Source organism: Gracilinanus agilis, chromosome 1, assembly GCF_016433145.1.
Source record: "Gracilinanus agilis isolate LMUSP501 chromosome 1, AgileGrace, whole genome shotgun sequence".
In the NCBI taxonomy this organism is placed as follows: Eukaryota; Metazoa; Chordata; class Mammalia; order Didelphimorphia; family Didelphidae; genus Gracilinanus; species Gracilinanus agilis.
In genome coordinates this window covers 399,727,442-399,747,747 of record NC_058130.1, presented here as the reverse complement: position 1 = coordinate 399,747,747, position 20,306 = coordinate 399,727,442, and the positions used below count along the sequence as shown (strand labels likewise).

Below are 20,306 nucleotides of genomic sequence, written 5' to 3'. Positions count from 1 at the left end.
GAAAGGAAAGGAAAGGAAAGGAAAGGAAAGGAAAGGAAAGGAAACCCCACAACCAAACCACAAGAACAAAAACCTCAACCTGCGAGTTCTAAGACAGAAGGTAAGGATTTTAAAAAACAACAGATGAACAGCAATAAACAATACATTACCTAATAAAGTTAATACTTTATACCTCATATAAGAACTCCTGTTTTTGTGATACTTTAAAACCACACATCCGGGGAATGGAGAAGGCGGAGGGGTAAAAACACATAATAATAACAGAGACTCAAGTTGGGGAAAATGTGCAAGTCTCTGTGGCATAGATGGCAGCCCACCAATTAAATAAATTCCATTAACACTGGTTTGTCAGGATTATCTGCTGTTATTAGTCTTAGGTTGGCATGGGTGAGGAGAAAATAGGAACTCCCAGGAACTTAGAGAGAGATTACAGGCTGAAGAATCAGAGGGATTTTGCTGCTATGGAAATGGAATCTTTATAACTGAGCCAGCAGGAGGGCAATAACTTAAGCATCATGAGGATTACACCCTAATGTTCTTTGTGGAGAAAGCAGAGGTTTCGTTTTGTCGGTTATTTATTTAGTCTTACCGTGGCAACTTGGGGGTTTCCATCCCTTAAGTGGACCAGGAGGGAGTCCCTTGTCCTTTTCACCTGGCTGGTGAAGAATTTCTTCCATTTCCAACCAGCAAAGGCAGCCAGTTGCCCAAACAAGATAAATGCTGAATATCTCAAGCTGTCATTTTCCTGTATCCCCATCAGGAACCAACCCCCCCAACCCCACCCCAAAAAAGATATATGAATGGATTCATCTGTGATTAAGCATCTAGATAAAAATGAAGAAATCAAAAACAAGTGACTTTTGCATTATAATCTACCACTGTTATAAATGATATAAAATAAATAGTCAAATCTCCGTAAAAACTGTAATTTTTTTTGTAAAAACTGTAAAAATTCTCAAATTCAGATAAAAAGGAGAAGATTGAGAAGTCACTAATGCCACACTCAGCTCTCTAATATCATTGCTTACCACACCAAGTCTATTTCTCCATACTTAATACAGGGATAATTAGGATAGAACCCTTTTCCCTCTTCTCTCCTATGCAACCCTATTAATTTGGCTGTTTAATTTGTTCCTGAGTCTGCCTCAGGGGACAATGGATAAAAAGAACTGAGAAGGTTTTTGTTCCTCCTTTCCTCCTAGAGATAAAAAGAGAAAATATACATGACAGTCTGGGGCTGTCATCACCTAAAGAGACCTTGACATCTTGTAATAATAATAATAATAATAATAATAATAACAATAGCAATAACAATAATAGTTCATTTTTATATAGTGCTTTCTAATTTTCAAAATGCTTTCCTCACAACAATCTTGTGAGGTGAGAAGTATGAGAACAATGAGGAAACTGAGGCTTAGGAAATGAGGTGACTTGTACACACATTCTGGGTCAGAAAGAGAGAGCTTGAGTCCAGATTCAGAGCAGTTTCCTTATCTGCAGAGTGGGGATAAAAATAGCTATTCCTTACCTCACTGGGCTGTTATGATTCAAATGAGGTCATGTATATAAAATGCTTTTGTACTCCTTTAAGGAGCACACAAGTAAAAATTATTATTAATGGTATTGTTGTTAATATTATCATAATCCCAACTACATATCTCTAGTTCTATTTTCTCAAAATTCACTTCTTCAGTTTCCAACTGTCTTCTGAAATTTTCCTTCTGCCTCCATTAAGTGCTTCAAACTCAGCATATCCAAAGTGGAACTTAACCTTACCATACACATCTACCCCTAACCCTGCTCTTTCTGATATCTCTGTTTCTATTCATGGTACCTCCTTCTGGACAACCTAAGCAGAAACTTCCGTTATTTTTTACTCTTCCATCTCCTCTATACCCTGCAAAATTGAAACAGTCACCATGCAATGCTGAGACCTCCCAAAGGAATCTCAGTGAAATTTTCCCTGTCCATCCCCACTGCTGCCATTCCAGTTTGCACTCTTATTGTCTCTTGACTGGACTATTGCTATAATCTCCTACCTATTCCAATCCATCAGGTTAACTTTCCTAAAGCAATTTTGACAATGTCATTCCCCTAATCAAAACTCTTCAGTGATTCCCAATGTCACTGAATTATTTCAGTTCAAGGCACTCTAGGATCATAAGATCAATGGATCTGATTGGCATAAGGAAATTCCAAGGCTATCTAATCTAAACCCTTTATCTTGCAAATGAAGAAACTGAAGCCAAGAGAGTTTAAGTAATTTGTCCAGTGTCACTAATGTCATGCCACAGCTCCAACTTCATTGATCCCCTTCACCTTTTCTATGACCTGCCAGACTAGACTGCTCCTTGTTCTCCAAACATAGCCCCGTGCTTTTCCCATGCCTTTATTCAGGATGCCCTCCCTGACAGTGAAACCCTGTGAAAATATCTGTCCTTCAAGGTTCAGTTCAAATGCCACATCAAACTAGCATCCCTAGCACCTAGGACAGTGTCTGGCATATAGTAAGCAATCAATAAATTTGTGGTTGTTCAGTCATGTCCTATTCTTCATGATCCTATGGACCCTGGGTGACCAGGGGGTTTTCTTGATAAAGATACTGGAGTGATCTGCCATTTCCTTCTCCAGCTCATTTTACACATGAGGAAACTGAAGCAAATAGTTAAGTGACTTGCTGAGGGTCACATTGCTAGGAAGTATCTGAAGCTGGATTTGAACTCAGGTTTATTCTGACTCTAGGTCAGATCCACTGATCCACTAGCTATCTTGATTGATCAATTGATCGACTGATCAATTGTTCTTCAGTGAAGTCCTCCCTGACCTCCCCAAGCAGAAGCTGCTACTCAGCCACCATCTTGGCTTTGACTAAGTGGGAGGTCTTGGTTTCTCTCCTCTCTCTGAATTCCCACATTGTAGTTGCACCTTTCCTATAACATTGGTCATATTCTACCTTGTATTATAGTCATTTGAACATATGTCTTGTTGCCCTTAATAGACTGAAAACTTCCTGAGGACAGGAACCATGTCCTAGTCATCTTGAAGTTCTCCCAATGATCAAAAGCACTGTCAATATTTGTCTTACTAGTTAGTGAGTCCCTTATACTCTGCCCAGCAAACCCGGAAACCATGAGTCTCTAGCCCACCTATAACCACACAGAATTTAATCATGGGTTCTTCTTAAGCCACTTACATCATCTAATAAAGTCCTGGTCTGGAGGGTGATATCTATGAAGAAGGAGCCCAGACCTTTCCCCTTGATCTTGCCCAGGATAATGATCAGTGCCTTCACACTCTCATATATGATCTCAGAACTCACAGGGTCATACAATCCATGAACCAGTGAGTCTAGCAAAATCTTCTTATACTTTTTCACCTGTTAGAAGCAAGGCATTTAAGAGCATTAATAGGGCAATTAATATTACAGTATCCATATTAACAAGAAGGGGCAGCTAGGTGGCTCAGTGGATTGTGAGCCAGGTCTGGAGATTTTCTCTCAAAATTAATAAAGTGATTTGGTTCCAATACACAGAGCAGTAGGGCTAGGCAATAGGGGTTAAGTGACTTGTCCACAGTCACACAGGTAGGAAGTATCTGAAGCCAGATTTGAAACCAAGACCTCCTGCTTGGGCAAAGCCAAGATGGTGACTGAGAAGCAACAAAAGTTGCTACTGAAACTACTCTGACCATCCTTCCAAACCAATCTTTAAAAAGCACCTCAAAATGACAGGAGTAAAAAAATCAACAGGACAGAGTGAGGGGGCTCTCCCACTGAATACAACTTGAAAGGTAGACAAAGAGAATTGATTTCCATGAGATAAGGGGGAACCAGAAACAAAACTGCTCACAGAGGAGTGCTGGCAGACCACCTCCCACCTACTGCACCAGGTTCCTAATCTGGGCATAGGCCAACTTCAGAATCCTGGGACCCTGGATATAGCAAAAACAAAGCACCCCATATTCCAGATCTATCCCTTGAAGTCCCAGACCCTGATACCACCCCACAGTGAAGCCTAGAAGTCCATAGTGCCAGGCCCTTTCAAGTTTTCCCTGCAGTGAAGACCTAGCCCCAGGGCAAAATAGATCACAGAACAGAGCCCTGCAAACCAGCAGCAGAGGAGACAGAAGCAGTAGCTTTCAGAATTCCCAGTCTATAAGCGAGGGGGGGAAAGGGGAAGGGAGAAAGGCTGGGAAAATGAGCAAATGGCAAAAGAAACCTAATTTTAGGAAAGTTCTATGGAGCCAAAAAGGGAAACACAGAATCAATAGGGGATGGTGAGATCCAAGCAACCACATGCAAAACTTCAAAGAAAAATGGAAATTCATCTCAAGTGATGAAAGAAATCAAAAAAGGAATTCAAAAATCAAATAAGACAGGTCAAAGAAAAATAGGAAATGGGGAACAAGAAATGAAAATAATTCAAACAGAAAATAACAGTTTAAAAAGCAAAATTGGTCAACTGGAAAAAGAGGTACAAAAATCTAATAGAGGACAGAATATTTTTTAAAAAACACAACTGCCCTACTAGAAAAAGAGGCAGAAAAATCCAATGAAGAAAACAGTTCTACAAAAACAAGAATGAACTGAATGGAAAAGGAGGATCAAAAGGTCATGGAAGAAATTCAGTCTTTAAAAATTAGAATTGAAATCAAGACCACCTGTCTCTAGGCCTGGTTCTCAATTCATAGGAGCCATCTAGCTGACCCTCATCTTCTTTTAATTGTCTTTCCTTCATGCTCCTCTTCCTTGGGAAGGTTGAATAATGTTGAAAAACCACTCAACATTTTTTCTCCCATCCTTATACTTTCAAATTACCTTGTAGCATCAAGGTCCACTATATTCAGTCAGCCCTAGACCAATACTCTAGAACCATGATTCATTTCCCATCCAGTTATCCACCCCTGTCATCTTGCCGTCTATCCTGCTTCTACCTAATGAGAATAACACTCCAAAGCAGATCAAGAAGGGGGAGGAGGTTGGGGGGTCTCCAGTCCCTGTAGGAGCTAATTCACAAGGTTTTTAAATTCCTATCCTAAGCTGAGTTATCTTTATTGGTAAATGACCCTGGCCATATTGCCATCTGCCTTACTGCATGTACCCCATCTCCCAACTTTCAGTTTCTGCTCTGAATTCAGTAAACAGATCAAAAGTACCATGCTACCATTGCTCCTGAAAAAGGTATGCCAGTCCCTATGAATCAACTCACCATTCCTGTGACTCCCCAAACATTCCCTTTCCTGGTAGGGCAGGGATTAACTCATTTTTGCATTTGTATCCCCAGGGTGCCACACTGTGTCTAGCACATAATAAGTACTTATCACTTTTTCTTTGATTCATTCTGTTAAGATTTTATCATGAAGGATAGGCTGCTGATGTCTATATCTTTTTTCTCAAAATCTGTCCAGCTAAAGAGAACTAAAGAAAGAATTTAAAGATCTGGTCCATTGTGTATTTTCCCTTTGCTGTTGGTCATTCATTTCAGTCATATCTGACTCTTCATGATTCCATTTGGGGTTTTCTTGAAAAAAAAAATACTGGAGCAGTTTGCCATTTCCTTCTCCAGTTCATTTTAGAGATGAGGAAACAGAGGCAAACAGGGTTAAGTGACTTGTCCAGTCTCTCATAGCTAGTAAGTATCTGAGGCCAATTTGAATTCAGATCTTTCTGACTACCAAGTCCAATATTCTATCTATCCACTGAGCTATCTGACTGCCCTCATCTAAACCTTTTTTACACTTCTCAGGGCAAAAAAGGATGCTGATTATTCTGTCTTCCTCCTAAATGTCCACTTGGCACTTTGCGACCTCTCCTTTTGGCCTCCATAGATGTCTCTAGAACTAGGCTTTGCCACCAAAAAGGGACCATGAAAGAATCATAAAGTTATAGGATCATTGATCCAGAACTAGAGATATTTTTCTAATCTTCTTTTCACAGATTAGGAAACTGAGGCTTAAGATCACATAGGTAGTAACCATCAGAGGCAGAATTTGAACCTGAATCCTCTTACTCTATAGTTCTTCCATCATATCACCTTTGGTCTTTTGGGTTCAAATCGATGTGACTGACCTCAGACCCTTCCTAATGTGTGACTCTGGGCAAGTCACTTAATCCCCCATTGCCTAGCCCTTGATACTTCCATTTTAGAATTAACACTAAGACAGGAGGTAATGTTTTTTTTAATAATAATAATAACAATAATTTTAGTTGGGGCAGGGAAGGCAAAGAGAGGAGATGCACAGACCTACACCATACTTTGACCCTCCTTCCCAGAGGGTCAGTGCATTTACTAGGGGAGCTCACTCAGTAGCCACAAGGTGGGAGGCACTAGGTCACCCAGAAAGAAAAGTTTCTTTCTCATCAAAACCCAAATCAACCAAAGGACAGTCTAACAAAGTAATTATCCTCCTTGTACCTTAAAGAGAATATGGACTGAGCCTGTGATTTCAATGGCATAGGGCAGCAATGGTGAACCTTTTAGAGATCAAGTGCCCAAACTACAACCCTAATGCCACATGTGAGCCTTCTACCTTACCCCACACAGGGGAGGGAAGAAGCACTCCCATTGGCTGCTGGGCAAAGGGGTGGATTATGAAAGAAATATCCTCAGGTGTGCCTGGAGAGAGGGAGGGGAGAAGCCCCCTCCAGCACACGTGCCATAGGTTCATCAACAGTTCTCAAAGTATAGGCCTTCTCAAATTGAGGAACCCTTCCAGGGTCACTGAGACCCTTTTAAAGAGCCTACAAAGACAAAGTTATTTTCATACTAATACTAAAATATTTTCATTTCTAATACAGCAACTATAGATAGATATATAATCCATATAAACAAAAGCTCTTGGGGGAAAGGGTGCCTCAGTAATGCCTAAGCATGAAAAGTGGTTCTGAGACCAAAGAGTTTGAGAATCACTGATGAGAGGGGATTCCCAAGTGAGGAAAATCCCTCTGCCAAAGCAAGTTAGCACCTTCTCTGCAAATTCATCCTAGGCTAGGGAATTGCCTACAACACTAAGTAGAGGGACTTGCCCAGAGTTACACAGCCATTTGAGGTGAGAGGCACAAATTGAACCCAAGTTTTCCTGCCTCTGAGACTAGTTCTGCATCTAGTACACTACAATACCACCACCTTACTTCACTTTAAATACCCCCAACTCAATACCCATCTCTGGAATGCTGACAGTTATTCACAAAACAGCTTCACTTGCTCCATTTCCCTCTCCAGTTCCACTAGGTTCAGTACTGCTCTGAATTCTCTTGGAATCCCCCAGTGGGAATATAAAGGGTAGTGCATTCAGGGCAGTGCCACTAGTGCCCACTTCCCTTAGCCCATGCCCCATTCCCCTTAGCAAACACAGGGACACAGGAGGGATCTGAAGAGAGCCTTTCTCTAGTGTGTCATTTCTCTTTGGGCAGACCTTTCTTGGTACAGATAATGTCCAATATACCCAGAAAGGTGGCACGAGAAGTACCAGTAAATGCTGCCAGGACACCTCTGGAAATATTACTTTAAAGTTTCCTTATTCTTGGCATTAGAAAATTCTGCCTCATGAGTGATCCCAGCTCGGGTAGATAGAAGAGATGACTGAGAATACTTTGTTTCTTACCTTGTCAGGTGCTTCATAAGCCATATTTCCTAAGCCTTTAATTGCCATGTGACGTCTTTTGGTGTTAGAATCCCGAGCGCTTTCTGCCAAGAGGTAAAACATATTCTTCAGGGGCTCCCGGTTACGGAGCCTGAGTTTCCACGATATCTGTAATCAACACATTCATTAGGTCTTGGCTGAAGTTGGCTCAATCATTCATCAGTTGCGATGACAGAATATGAAATAGGAAATATTATATGATACATATAAAACCCAGTGGAATTGTGCATGGGCTAAGGGGGGATAGGGGAGATTGGGGAGAGGGAAAGAACATGAAACATGTAACTAGGGGAAAATATTCCAAATAAAAATGAAAATGAAAAAAAGCATTATCAATATTAAATCTGTATGCACCAAAAAAAAAAAAGAAATATTATAAATGATGAGAGACAATGTGATATAATAGGAAGGAGTTCTGCACCAGAAAGAGTCAAGAACCTGTTTTCTGGCTTTTTTGTTCATGGTTTTTCCATTCTTGATTGTGTGATCAAGGAAGTCATTCACGCTCTCTGAGTATCCTTTTGAGTAAAATAAGTTGATTGCCCTTGATTAGCTCCAGCACCTAATCTACCAGACTTAGCAAACATTTATCAAGAGAGAGCCCTGTGGAGAATTAAGGACATTTCGATGTTTCTACAGGGAAAGTGTCCAAGTATATGTGACATGAAAGAAGAGTTGATACTCTTGATCATGAGAGACCTCCAGGATGGTAAAGCAGAGAATGGGGTGTGAAAGTAGAGCTTACTCTTCCCTTCACAGTCTGCTCTGGATAAAAGTGTAAAGGCAAAGTTTTATCTTCAACATCTTTTCTTCACCCCTTTCAGCTTCCTTAAGTTCAAAACAATTCTCCCTCAGACGTGAAAACCTCCACCACCATATCCAGTGCATACATGCTAATCTTTGGCTGCCGAGTCTTCTTAAGAGGGGACTCCTTAGCTCAGTTACTCCCAAAGTGGGCGCTACTGCCCCCTGGTGGGTGCTACAGCTATCCAGGGAGGTAGTGATGGCCACAGGTGCATTTATCTTTCCTATTAATTGCTATTAAAATTTTTTAAAAATTAATTTCCAGGTGGCTAAGTAATATTTTTTCTGGAAAGGGGGCAGTAGGCCAAAAAAGTTTGGGAACCACTGCCTTAGCCTGTCTATTTGGGAAACCAGAATCATGGATTTAGAGCTAGAGAGGGCCTTCGAGATTACAGAGTCCCTATGCCCTTCACTTTATAAATAAGCTTCTTTTAGACCTCTCTCCAAAACTGACCTTACATAGCATTTTGAAATGAGCAAAGTTTGTCTTTGACTCTCCCCCCAAATCTTCCAACAAATCCTGATAACATATGATCCCTTTCCTACTCTGGAGATTTTTATCTTTTACATTTTAACAGAACAAGGAAAAAATAATAAAGCCTTAAGCCAAAAGGAATAGATTTCTATTTTTTCTCTGTCTTTCTCTTTGTATCTCTAGTATCTCATAAAGTATGCTAGTGAAAGCAGCTAGGTGGTGCAGTAGATAAAGTACAAAGCCTGAAGTCAGGAAAAATGAATTCAAATCCAGCTTCAGACCAGTTGTGTGATTCTGGGCAAACATCACCTAACCACTGTTTGCTTCAGTTTTGTCATTGTAAAACCAGGATAACAGCAGTTCCTTTGCAGGGTTGTTGTGAGGATCAAATGAGATAATAGTGCTGAATACATAGTAGGCACTCTATAAATGCTGATTCCCTTCAGTTCCTACCCCAACCCCCAAGTACCTAACACAAGTTTCTAGCACATCAGAGTTGCTTCATAAATGCTTGTTTAATTAAAGTGAATGAATTCTGGACTTTCAAGGACTAACAAATAAGATGAAATTGGGTGGAGGAGGGGGGGAAGGTTAATTAGAGTATTAAACCTCAATACCCTAAAAACATACCAGATCTAAGGTAAACTTTATTCTCTAAACTTGCCTGACAATCAAAAACTAAGATGCTAGGCCAACATTCCTTAAGGTTTATAGTGCCATTCTCCAAGAATAAAATATTAAGCTGAAGGAATGTGATAAGATAATATCTGTGCTAACTTTGGTAAGTATGAAATTGTGATGACTGCTGGCACTAAAGTTTTGGATTTATAAGATATTTCTAATGTTTCTGAGGCTATTTATTTCTTCTAGAAGTTCTGCATCTAAAATTCAGGCAATTGCAAAACCAAGTGAACCCAACCCAGTGATATTCATTATGGGGGAAAGTGGTTTATATCTATAAGGTGTTATTGCTGTTAACTTAAGCTAACTCTCTCTGATTCGTAACCCCAAGTAAGGCTATTGACAATATTAGCAGTGAGGTTAATTAAGTCTATTCAAGTAATGTCAAAAATTATGCTTCCACTTAGGAAAATCACTAAGCATAGGAAGAAATATGGAGGAGTGAATAAGAATCTCTGTTCTAAGACTATCCTTTATTTCTCTGACTCAAACCTTGGAAAAGAGAGATTTTCGAAATATTCTTTGCTTCTTAGATTGAGAGCTGGATTCAGACAGGTGGTCACTTGAGATTTTTCTTTGTGATTGGTCCACATATCTGGAAAAGAAAAATCACTATAAGAATCCCAGGAAGTACACTCCAAAATAAAATCCTGTGTAACATTTATTGGTGCTATGCCAGTCCTGGGTGTCCAAAGTCCTATAAGGAACAAATCTGTATTTCGAGGGACTTAGAGACCAGATGGGGAGACAGAATATTTATATAACACACACAAAACTGAAATGAGATTTGGTCCCTCTCCATCACTATTGTCCCATACTTAGCCAAAACGAGTACTCCAGCATCTTGCAGCTGAGGAGGTCCCGGGAAAGCCCAACTGTTTTTCTCCTCAAGCTGAAATGGCATTCTTTTTCTTGCAACCTGGTATGACTTGTCCCTGGATACATCAAAAGGGAAACTAAAACAAAATGTACAAAGTCACACTTGTTATCAGCATGGGAAAAAAGTAACCTACAAGCAAGGCTGTTACGTGATATCTACCACACTTAGCCAACCTGGGATTTCCACCAATCAATAAATATTTAAATAAATAAATATTGAGGCACCTACTCCATGCTAGGCACTGTGCTAAACCCTGGGGATACAAAAACAGAGACCCTGCCCTCAAGGAGCTTGCAGTCTAATTTCCTCCCTTAATCTAAAGGTTAGACAATAAAAGTGACCATAAAGAGAAACAGACCACCTCTCATGTAAGAAGTCACTATGATAGCTTGTTTTCATTCTTCCCAAGGAGGGATATTCACGTATGTCTCTCTCTGGGCTCTTTCAGATCTTCCAGCCCAAACTCTCCAAAACCCCTCTTTGATCAGGAGGAAAGCCCTGACAAGGTACCTGAAAAATAGCCTAGGCTTGCTTAAAAGGACAACAATTCCCTCCAACTGTTGACATTCCAGCAAGGAGATGGCATTGGTCATAACAAGAAAGCTCAATTGTCTCTGATCCATGACAAGAAGATGGAGGTAAATTCTGCCTGCCACCGCTGTTCTCTGGGAAAACAAACAAATACAAGTCACCAATAGGCATTTCATCCTTTTTGCCTCCTACACAGTTAGATTCAAGGCTAACAGACTGGCCACCAGCAAATGACTGCTTTTCTGGAATCAGAAGCTGGGAATTCAGGAAGCCAGTGCTTCCAAATTATATCTTGAGGATTGACAAATGGTCAAGGGATATGAATAAGCAGTTTTCAGATAAAGAAATTAAAAATATCCATAAGCACATGAAAAAGTTTTCTAAATCTCTCACAATTAGAGAAACGCAAATCAAAACAATGCTGAGGTACCATCTCACACCTAGCAGATTGGCCAATATGATAACAAAGGAAAGTAATAAATGTTGGAGGGGATGTGGCAAAATTGGGACATTAATGCATTGCTAGTGGAGTTGTGAATTGATCCAACCATTCCAGAGGGCAATTTGGAAGCATGCCTAAAGGACCTTAAAAGAATACATACCCTTTCATCCAGTCATACCACTACTAGGTTTGTACCCTAAAGAAATAATAATGAAAACTGTTTGTACAAAAATATTCATAGCCACACTCTTTGTGGTGGCAAAAAATTGGAAAATGAGGGGATGCCCTTCAATTGGGGAATGGCTGAACAAATTGTGGTATGTATATGGTGGTGATAGACTACTCTGTGCTGTAAGGAATGATGAACTGGAGGATTTCTATATGAACTGAAAGAACCTCCAGGAACTGATGCAGAGTGAAATGTGCAGAACCAAGAGAACATCATACACAGAAAATGAAACATTGTGGAACAATACAATGTAATGGACTTTGCTAATACAAGACAATCCCCAAGGGACTTATGAGAAAGAATGCTGTTCACTTCAAGAGAAAGAACTATAGGAGTGGAAACAACAGAAGAAAAACAAATGACTTATTTGTTTATATGGATATATAGTTTGGGGGGTTGGCTTTAAAAGATTGTTCTATTGCAAAAATGAATAATATAGAAATAGGTAAGTGGTAACATATGTATAACCCATTGGAAGTGCTTGTTAGATCCAGGAATGGGGAGGGAAGGCGGGGGGAAGAAAATGAAATATGTAAACATGGAAAAAGTTTTTTAAATTAAAAAATTAATTATATCTTGAGACCCGAGGATGAGTGTGGGCACCAGAAAAGTGTAACGTGAACAGAGGAGCTGAACAGCAGAAAACATTCAATTAGAGGAAGAGAAACATGAGGTCCTCACCTCTCTCCTGTGATGGACAGTAGCAGCCTCCTTGGGCCAGATGATGCCAGACCTGAGATTGTCTAAATTCTGGAAGAATCTTAGAGTTGACCTCAATCCTCGGAGCAGGAAGCTCTAGAAGTGAGACAAGTTCAGGATGGAGGAAGGATTTGCTAACCTGAGCTCAGAATCAGGGAAAGGAAGAGTCAGGTTTACCTAGATTTTTAGCAGGAAGGGACTTTAGACACTGCAAAGTCTAATTCCCTCATTTTATAAATGAGGAAATTGAAGCCAAGGAAGCAATGAGACTATGTCACCATCATATAGGTAGTAAGTAGCAGTCCCAAGATTTGAGCCCAGGTCTTCTGGTTCCATATTCTTAGTACAGTGCTTGGTACATAGGAAGAGCTTAATAAATATTTGTTCTCTTTTCCTTTCCCATTCCCTTGTTTCTCAGTTCTCTCTCCTTGGGCCCTAACCAATCAATGCCCCCTCTAGCTAAATGCAATATGGTATAAGTAGAAAGAATTCTACATTTGGAGGGAAAAGAACACTTGCCCTTTTTCTTCTTTTGGTAAAGTCAGGGTATTAGCTTAAATCATTGATGGGCAACCTTTTTGAGCTTGGTCTGTCAAAATTCACCAAAAAACTGAGCATAACTTGGGTGGTGTGTCGCTTTGAGAAAAAAACATAATTTCCTAATATTTATAGTTTAAATAACAAAAATGTATAATTGTAATATATAACTTTATTGAATATAGGTACAATTATCATCTATAGTGCACAGAGTGTATACTACACTACAGCAAATGCTTTATCCTTGTCATGTGGACCCATACTTCTCTGCATGCGGCCGCGTGTCATCGAAAATGGCTACATGTGTCGGTGCTGACATAGGTTAGCCATCACCGGCTTAAATAAAGGTCCTCATTGGTCCTCATTGGGAAAAGAAGTAAAATGGAAGGTCCCTTCCAGCCCTCTAATCCTTTAATTCTAATAATTCTTTTTCCAGCCTTTATATAGAACTCTAAACACAGGAAATAATCATAAAATATTTTCTGAATCACAGGCTAGAGATATCATGGTGAAAGTGAGCCCTTTCCCCTATATAACCTCTTGACATTCCAGCTCTAGATACATATTCAATGTAATAAACAGTATAAATGATTTTTTATCTAATGGGGAAAGGGAAAGAGTTATCAGATTCACAGATTCTCTTTGACTGCAACAAAGAGTACATTACTAGGAAGACTTTGCCTTAATCTGGGATATGGTGACCAGTGCTAAACATAATCCTACTGAGATCTGGAAAGACTTAGTGCAATGCATATAAAGGGAAGTATTCTTTTCCCTCACATACAGGTCAGCCTTTGATGACTGCATTAAACGTGGATTCAACGAAAGCCCCTAGTTCTTACCTCTACTTCCCAGATCCTGGGCTGGCTGGTTATGATGTATTGAGCTTCTGTAGGAATTCCCATGGAGAACTGTCTCATAGTAACTCTTGGGATGATCCAGTAGGTCCTGCTTGGGTAGCTAAATGTGATGACTCCACAGAATTTCCCCATCCCTGCCCTTCAAACACAGAAGAAAGAGTATTTTAAAAGGGGAGGTTTGGAGGCTGAATGAATGTTCCTCACCAGGCTGCCTAAGAAGTCAGAAACCCAGGGGCAGTGTGGTAGCCCAGTGGATAGAGATCTAGACCTGGAGATTAGAGATCCTGGGTTCAGATTTGGCCTTTCTAGCTCTGTGACCCTGGGCAAGTCACTTAATCCCCATTGCCAAGCCCTTATGGCTCTTCTGCCTTGGAACTGATACTTATTATTGATATTAAGACAGAAGGTAAGGGTTAAAAAAGAAAAAGTCAGAAATTTCAAATGTGCCTAAGATTGTTCTGGCAAACAATCTAATTTTCCAAATCAGAGCTAAGATCCTCCTCCTCCTCCTCCTCTTGCCTCTACTCTTTCTTTGAGTCTTATCAATTCTTTCCAAGCCAAGGTGCTGCTGTGAACACATCATTCTCTGCAACAGAGTACTGGGCACAGGGCTATTTCCTCATCATGGCACCAGATGGCAGCAGCAGCCTACTAAACCACATGAGAGATGCTGGAAAACACCAGAAGTTTTTACTGGGACTCACATCTTACAATCTCATTGGAGGAATCTTTAGTCTGAAGGGGAAAAATTAAAAAAAAAAAAAAAAAAAAAAAAAAAAAAAAAAAAAACCAGTGCCCTGAGAGTTACTTAGTGTGACTAACCATTATTAAAAGAATCACAGCTTTCATGTTCTGATTCCCTTCCACTTCTCCCCCATGAATTATATAAGGACAGATTGAAAAAAAGATTAGAGGACAAGAAAAAAATTAGGAGGTATTTACAGTAAATCAGATCTCATTGAGGACCTGAGCTAGGGTGATAGCACCAGGAATAGAGAAGGGGGGGAAAGTCTGTAGTTGGAAAAAAGAGTTGGAAGAAGGAATGGGATTGATTGCTAGGGTATAAAGTTTTGGAGACTAAAAGAATAATTTGTTTTAATTTTAAAATTACAAAGTTAGGAAGGGAAGCCATTTGGGAGAAAGAGAAAGTAGAGAAAGATAATGAGTTTGGGCCTTCTTTTTATGGTCTGAATCTATGATTTTATTTGTATAGGGAATTCCAGTGAAGAAATTCTCTTCATTCAGATGAGCACTTGGTGGATTCTTTATCAAATTGAAGAGTTATCTAAAACATTGAGAGGTTAAAGGATTTGCAGCCAGTGGGTATCAGAGGTTGAACTTGAACTTAGAGCTTTCTGACTCTGGATCTCTATCCACTCCTCCCACTGGCAAAGATTAGTTCTAAATATTAAAACTATAGGTAATAAAATGCTACAGGTTAAAAGAACTTTAGAATCTAAACTCCTGTATTATACAAATAAGAAAACTAGAGACCAGAGAGGTTAAGAAATTTGCTCAAATTCAAATGTTTAATTTGAAATTGCGTGGAATATTTAAGTAGAAATATCAAGTTGGGGCCAGAAATGTAGATTTGTAAGTTTAGCAGCAGGAGTCTCATTGAAACCACAAGTGAAGATCATAACTTTAAATGAATGAAGTCAGAAAAAAAGCAGACAACTCAACTGAGCTTTTGATGTCATCCACAGTTAAGAGGTAAGGGGGGGGGGGATCACAAGAAAAAAGGAGTAATCAGAGAAATAGAACTAGTGCAGTTCAGACAAAAGAAATAGTTTCCAAGAGATTAGACAGGGCAAGGAGGTAGAGGTCACTGAAAATGCTGCTCTCAAAGAGTAGAAAAGGCTTTGGGGTTCAGCTAAAAGGGACTTTTACAAGTACAATTTCAGTAGTACAGTGATGAAGGAAACTAGCTTTTAAAACTATAAAGAAGGAATGAATGTTCATGGTGGTCTACTAGTTCCTTAATAAGTCTGGCAGCTAAGGATTGGATAATAATTTAACAAATACTTATTATCTACTAATTGAAAGACATAACTTTTATTTAGTAAGCTCCAATGCTTACTGAAAATACCAAAATGGAAGCCATATTTATCCTCAAAGAGTTTAAATTCTACAGTGAGGCATAAATAGGATAGATAGAAGCAGCAGAATCAAACACGTCTTGCTGTCTGTCTGTGTGTCTGTCTTTCTCTGCATTTCTATCTCTCTGATTCTCTGTGTCTGTCTGTCTCTCTCATTAAGATACAGAGACCTAAATATGTTTAAATACAGAAGTGAAGGAACCAGAGACTAAGCCAGAGATAATCATGAAAGCATTAGAAGTAGGAAGAAAGAACACTATTGGAAAAGTGAACTTGGAAGGGGAAGAGGAATGATATCTCTTCCGAGATTGATGCAGAAATGAAAAAATAACTATAAAGTCAAAGGTATCTAGATATTTTGTGATCCCTGATAGTGAGCATGGGAAATGAAAGCTTAAGTAGAAATACTGAAATAATCCATTTGAGGAATTAAATGTGGAATGAGTCTTAATATATACAAGAAAACTTTGGGTAATTGAAAGTTATTTTAAGAGATTAAAACATGCTCTCCAAGGACATAAAGCATAAAAGAGGAATATTTTAGTAGGAACACTTTGCAAAAGATTGCTTGTAAAACAGAATTAAAAACCCAATGGATTCCAAAACAACTAGTAGAATAATAATCACCTCCTCTCATACTTTAAGAAAGTTTCATCAGCCTTTTAAGGCTTACATTGACATCAATTTGTAAGGATAAATTAAATTAAATTAATTATATATATAAATAAATTAAATAAATTAAAATTAAAATCCTACTCTTGAATTTTTAAAAAATCAATTTTGTATTTACAAAATTCAAACAATAAACTTCATAAGTATTACATAGAAGAAACATGGCCAGATTCACTGGAGAAATATTCGGGAGTTGTAATGCAGGTTCAATATCAGTTAAGTTTGTGGAAGAGCCGCCCAAAAGGTCATGCCAAAAGAAGATGCAGGACCAAGAAATGATAATCCAGCTCCATTCTGCCCTGGTTAGTTAACATGTGTAATACTGTTATATATAATAATTATATGTCATATATTTGCATATAACATATAATTATACATAATACTCAACTTACAGTTTAGGAAGGGGGAGAGAGGGAATAAGCATTTATTAAGCATCTACCTTGTACCAGACACTTTACAAATAGTATCAGATCTGATCCTCACAACAACCCTGTGAGGTGCGTTTTATTATTACCTCTATTTTATAATTGAGGAAATTAAGGAAGACAGAGGTTAAGTGACTGACTCAGAGTCACATAGCTATGAAGTATCTGAGTCTGGATTTGAACTCGGGTTTTCCTGTCTCCAGGCCCAGTGCTCTATCCACTGTTCTATCTAGATGCCCCAGTGGCCTTTAGTTTAGGAGAATTCTGGGAGATGTCCAGCTTTCACTGCTACTAAGCTGCCATATTGGCTCAGCCCCACCTCCTAATGGCCTTTAGTAAGGACATTGATAAACTAGCCAGTGATTCCCAAAGTGGGCGCTACCGCCCCCTGGTGGGTGCTGCAGTGATCCAGGAGAGCAGTGATGGCCACAGGTGCATTTATCTTTCCTATTAATTGCTATTAAAATTTTAAAAAATTTAATTTCCAGGGGCTAAGTAATATTTTTTCTGGAAAGGGGGCGGTAGGCCAAAAAAGTTTGGGAACCACTGAACTAGAGGGTGTACAAAGGAAGGCACCAGGATGGTGAAGAGTCATATTGGTCAGAGAAATAGGGATTGTTTAACCTGGAAAAGACTTGGTGGAGTGGCTGTTTTAGAGCGTTTGATACTGTCATACAGAAGGAGGAATGAGCTTTTCCTTCTTGCACTTAGAGAGAAAAACTAGGAGCTGTATGTAGAAGTTTTAGATCAATGAAATGAAATCAATGTAATGGAAAAACTTCCTAACAATTAGAATCACTCCCAAATAGAGTGAGCTTCCTGGGGAAAAGAGAGGAGGAGTAAGTCCCTCCCTTCACTTGATGTCTTCTAATTGTTCTATTATCTAATTCTAACAGGTGTTCCCAGAAGACTAGCACCTCTGATGTGAGGGCTTGCCATGTCCTTTTCAAGGCTGCTCAGCCACCTTTCACCTGACTCTCACCTGTGGCTCCAAGAAGCTGGAGCCAACCTCAGCAGGTAGGATAAACCAGGTCAAAGATAACTAACAGGCTTCAGACCCATTGGTCAGTTAGGAATGATGTCTACTCCAGGGATGAGAAGACTCCCCTGGTAGAATAGGCAAATAAAAATAATTTGTTCCAATAAACATGAAGGCAGCAGGAGGATGGGTGCTATGGAGCACTTGGAGCTTGGTTGGACATCAAAGAATCCAAGGCCATCCCCTGTATCCTGAGTCATCACCAGTCAAGAAGATTGAAGTCTTGTCATTGGACTTCAGTGACTTTGGAAGAGAGAGACCAAGGACTGTGCAACAATTCCTCACTTAAATCTGACTTATGCACAAGTCAAGACATTGCCAGTGACATCATTTTAGACCTTTTCAAAAATGAAGGGCAACAACCAAGAAGTCTTCCAATTGGATTAAAACTCACTAGTGATGTTATAGACGTGATTCTGTCTGGAAAGGGGGCAAGTAGATGGCCGACGAGGTCTCTTTCTGCACTGAGATTCTGATTTTCAGCCCAAATCAGAAGCCATCTCTTCCTTGAAGCCCTCCTTAATATCTCTCATTGCCATATGAAAGTGATCTCTCCTTTCTTCCTCTCATTTCTCACAGTACTTTTTCCTCCTCTCTCTTTTGTGCTTCTCTCACTCTCCTTTATATGTAAGTTATTCAGGCTATCTCCTTATCCTCATTCTTCTCTTCCCCACCCCCCCCCCTTAATTAGGCAGTAAACTCCTTGACAACAGAATCTGTGTCATAGCTCTCCTTGCCTTCTAGGGGCTAGGACTTCATAAATGTGTGTGGAATTGGATCGACATGAAGAAACAAGTTTCTTCCCTCTTTCCACCCCCACCTCCATTTATTTAGTCTATGAGGAAATTAAAATGGATAGCCATCTGCCTCCTTTTGTGGCTTATGGCCCCAGAGAAATCCAGAGACAGCTCCTAGATTAGTACCAAGATGTCCTTCTTGATCCCTGGTAAGGGAATTACTATTTTTGACACTGAAGACGTATTCAAGATTTCTCTGAAGTGAAAAAGAGGTAATTAATAGCCTCAGATAAGATGCAGACACAACACCAGCACAAGAAGAAACAAAATCAAGGCTTAAACGCCAAGAGAATATAAGATTTTCACTAAGGAACTCCCAATCCTTTCAACTGTTCAGCTTTTTCTGTTCAGCTTTGAGTCTAAGGCCAAATATATCTCTTTTGGGGGAAGGAGAAGCCTTCTTTGATCACTTTACAGCGTCATACACATTTTACAGTGTCATTATCCCCTTAACATTAAATACCACCATTTTCTCCATGACTTTATTTTTCATCACTGATTAAATATTCCTGATCACCAACAACATACAGCCCATTGAAACAAGGGTGTTTATTTAGATGCAATATATTTTCCTTCAGAGTTCCTATTATTAGTGAAAAGAATAAACCATTACATTACATTTTGCAAACAATTCTTCCATGTTGATCCAAGACCTAGTGACTAATAACTAGGACAGAGGCTTGCCTGAAATAGTTTCAGAATAGCTTCCCTGCAGCTGTGTTTGTGTGTGACTAGCTAAGGAACTTGCCCAAAGGGGCTAATTTGGACCCTACCCTTAAGGTTTCATTTGCCCTTCATAATCTAAGAAAAATCTTCCATTTCTCCTTCACACACCTTGGTATTCATTTCTCTCTTTGATAACCCCAGCTTTCCTGCTCAGATATATACCAGCTTAAAAAAGCCCTTGCAAAATATTCTTTGCTTACCACTGGCCCTACATGACTCCTTCACATTTTTTTCCTTTCTTCCTTCCTTCACCACTTCCCTCATCCTTTTCCACCTACAATTCAGATTTTTCATTCTATTTCAAGACCCTTAACAGTTACTACTCTATTTGTGACTAGAGGTAGTTGGTTCTTCCTTCACTACCCTAACTGGGTTAGATGATGGCCCCATTCCTGTCCTGCTGACCCTGCTGTCCCAGCAATAGGACCATAGTACACTTGGTGCTTCTTCCACAACCATTTCTATATAGCATCACAGCTCTGTGACAGGAAGAAGGGAACAGTGTGTGTGTGTGTGTGTGTGTGTGTGTGTGTGTAAATAAGAGTGAGAGAGAGAGAGAGAAAGGGAGGAACAGGGACTGGGAAAGAGACAGGTACAAGGAGAAAGGCAGAAAATGTTGTGGGAGAGAGTGTATATATGTATAAAAAACAAGGAAAGGGACAGTTGGGTGGTTCAGTGGACTGAGATCCAGGCTTAGAGATGGGAGGTCCTAGGTTCAAATCTGATTTCAGACACTTCCTAGCTGTGTAACCCTGAACAAGTCACTTAA

The 20,306-nt window shown here is 39.6% G+C and overlaps 1 protein-coding gene across 1 annotated transcript in view; it reads right to left on the bottom strand.

Annotated features, from left to right (window-relative positions):
• Positions 1–571: 571 nt before the first annotated feature.
• Positions 572–20,306, bottom strand: part of MRO (maestro) — a 64,905-nt gene continuing 45,170 nt past the window's right edge. Inside the window, exons 2-6 of the mRNA XM_044681574.1 lie at positions 10,420–10,557; positions 10,094–10,196; positions 7,603–7,749; positions 3,194–3,376; positions 572–745 (exon numbers count right to left, since the gene is read on the bottom strand). Coding sequence (XP_044537509.1) covers positions 572–745; positions 3,194–3,376; positions 7,603–7,749; positions 10,094–10,196; positions 10,420–10,557 — 745 coding nt within the window. The remainder of the gene's footprint in view (positions 746–3,193; positions 3,377–7,602; positions 7,750–10,093; positions 10,197–10,419; positions 10,558–20,306) is intronic.